This window comes from Limulus polyphemus, unplaced genomic scaffold (genome assembly GCF_000517525.1).
Source record: "Limulus polyphemus unplaced genomic scaffold, Limulus_polyphemus-2.1.2 Scaffold2861, whole genome shotgun sequence".
Classification (NCBI taxonomy): domain Eukaryota; kingdom Metazoa; phylum Arthropoda; class Merostomata; order Xiphosura; family Limulidae; genus Limulus; species Limulus polyphemus.
This window is the reverse complement of record NW_013668471.1, coordinates 111,766-114,875: the sequence shown is the minus strand read 5'-3', so window position 1 is coordinate 114,875 and position 3,110 is coordinate 111,766. Positions and strand designations below refer to the sequence as shown.

General features: G+C 34.6%; 1 protein-coding gene across 2 annotated transcripts in view; it reads right to left on the bottom strand.

Moving 5' to 3' along the window:
• Positions 1–2,720, bottom strand: part of LOC106468077 (protein pinocchio-like) — a 38,515-nt gene extending 35,795 nt beyond the window's left edge. The window contains exon 1 of one of the 2 annotated variants that reach the window (XM_022396379.1): positions 2,646–2,720. In XM_022396379.1, coding sequence (XP_022252087.1) covers positions 2,646–2,703 — 58 coding nt within the window. In that variant the 5' untranslated portion in view covers positions 2,704–2,720. The remainder of the gene's footprint in view (positions 1–2,645) is intronic. The other variant, XM_022396378.1, reaches the window with a different exon arrangement.
• Between the last annotated feature and the right edge of the window lie 390 nt (positions 2,721–3,110).

Genomic DNA, 3,110 nt, shown 5'->3' with positions numbered 1-3,110 from the left:
AAAATTAATTAACAACCGGAGACGTAACAATAGCATAAAAGCTTGGTTTGAAAAATTCATAACAACTGGTATTTTGTTACAATAAAGGGAATCTGTACGTCCAAGTTTATCTGATGCAACAGTTGATCGTGTGGTAGAGGCGTTTCTTAGAAGCACACGGTGCACATGTGGAAGTATACCAAGACAAAAAAAATCTTTATGAGTTGTTCGTCAAGTTAAATAAAACCGAAATGTTCTATCTATAATATTTTTGAAGTTATTAATTTTTAAAATGGGTCAGATAATTTATGGACACCCTGTACATATTTTTCAACAGTTTCAAACGGAATCAAGATTCGTGAGAGGAAAAAAAAAACTGGAAAATCAAATCTCCTTTGATATTATATATGTACGATACATATATATATATATATATATCGTATCGGTGTTGTCTTCTGTTTCAAAAGGAATGGACATTCATGGTTAAAAAATAATTGTAAAATGAAAATCCTCTTTGGAAACATAGCGGGTAATACCAAGTATTAGGTAAAGTAATTACCCAGAATTCCTAAGTTCTATCCAAATCCTAAAAGTAGTCCAAGTTAACCTTCTCTGAAACTTGTTTTTAAAAGGCATCAAAAAACTACTAATGAACTCTCCTAAGATAGAAATCTGTCTTAAAAGATAAATAATTCCACACGTTAAAGTTATTTATACCGCATGCTGCTCCCCCACCCCCACTGTTCTTTGATTAGGATCATGATTTGAGGTAGACAGGTCACAACAACATCTCAAACGAAGATTGACTCGGTGGAGATGGAAAAAACATCAATGATCGTTATCAAAATCAAATAATACAAACTTGTATATTACACACAAGCACTGACCAATCAACACGTCATTTCCAGCGCGAGATGAAAAGGGGAACGATCATAAGCGGAATACAATAATTACGAATTTGGAGCCAGTAGAAGACAGCAATGGACAGCCGCTCTTCAAAGGTCAAGAACATATTCAACTTTCACTAAATGGAAATTAAAAGATGGGTTAGACACATCCAGCCAAATGATGTAAACTAGATTAACTAATAATGAACGTTTTCATTATCTAATTATAAACTAACTTGGTTACACTTTCACAATGCGTGATAATTACGACATTAATACAGTTTCATTATAATTTATACGTAGTATTTTGACGTTTCTAGTGAAAGATAACCATTTTACGCAGGTCACTAACTGAAACTCTGTTCTCTTCTTTCTGTAAATGACGCCTTTTATAGTATATAAAATGTATTGATTATAATGGATTCGCTCCATATTGTTTATAGAAGAGTTTTTGAACTGTTCGTATAAAAAGTACTGCCTGAAACATATCTATGCTTTTATTTATTCAGGAGTTGAATGTATTTTTTTTCATTCTTTTACTATATTTGCATAAAATAGCGCACCACTGTGAGGTTCAAAGGTCTCGCCATGATTCACAAAGGCCCTAGTATACCGATCAAGCTCCTCTATTATGTCCAGTTACTTCTATAACAACCCCAAGGGATACAAACATGAAAAACCAAACAAAAAAGTTAGGACGCCTTCCTGTGGCACCTGAGCACGTGTGTCAAGATTGGACCCGTAAGCTTGTGATTGGGGGTATGTATACATCTTCAAACATGACGCCCCGGAATAGCAAGGCAGGGGGGGGGCAAGGAAACAAATGCCATATTTAGACTCAATAACCCTGAAAACCTACTCATCGTGTCTGAGTGGCTTCTGGAGACGATTTAGCCTTTGAAGGGGGCTACGACATATAGATAAGTACACTCCCTGGGCCACCCTGAGTCCACATGCCAAGATTGGTTCTGATAGCTCCAGAACTGTGGGAGGAGTTAGCTGGACATTTATATGTACATACATACAAGGCTACAAGCTGAATTAATATAGGATACTAGTTGAAGTAACCGTTCATCGCACAGAGAAGGCATAGGGACCAAAGGGGTGACATAGGGGACCATATCCGAATGCCGAACACCTATATCACTCATCAGAGGGCCCTAAGGTTTGTTGCAAGATTTGATGAGAATCAGTACAGCGGTTCACCAGTTACAAGCGATCACACACATACACACAAACTTTTGTTAAGCTATGACTTCGATAATATTGAAAATTTACCCTATCACTTTTTTAGGAAACATTTGATATATACAATGTGTACCTCTTTTCGTATTTTTCCAGAGTAAATCCTACTAGAAGGGATTCTAAAGATTAGAAGTAAATTCTGCTAGAAGGGATTCTACAGGTTAAGAGTAAATCCTGCTCGAGGGCATTCTACAGGTTAGTATAAAATCTAGAATAATAACTGTGATAACAAATACTAATATTAAATAAATAGCTCAGTACTTGGAATAGAAAAAATATCTTAACATACTATATTCACTCTTATCATGTTTCTTCAGATAAGCAAACTGGCATAACTAACAATATCAAAATTTATAATGTAAACATATATGACCTTTATAACCATTTTATAATCAAAGCTATTTAAAAATTCATCATTGATCCAAGATATGAATCTAACATAACAATTCCGTGTTCAAGAATTACCAGTTATATAATCGCGGATGTTGAATTTGTTATACAATGATATTGTAAATTAATGTCAGTAAAACTCACCGCAGTGATTCATATTTGACGTTGATGCGAAAACTGGATCGTCTGCATCAAACACCATGTTTATTTCATCTAAATCATACCCTGGATAATGGGCATTATATCTAATCAGGGTGTTTTTTATGGTGCAAACACTAATTAGACTCATGGTTGTAACACGACAGGCAAGAACTCTGTTCGTTTCAAAATTTGGAGGTCCAGGCGATGGACTAGGACGTTTCTGTTAATTAACAGTTTTTATCACAGGTACGAAAACATAAATGAATTATAATGTTACAACTGGTAAGCTATCTATTGTTATACTAAATTTGGTTATTATTAAAGATTTTATACTGAAATATTGTTTGTTGTCCACTATTTCACAAATACATATCGCAAACTACAAACTAATGCGCACTGACAATTGACATACACAGTATGGTTTAAATTTTGCAAAGTAATGACCTACTGTCTGAAAAGAAGTTTTTT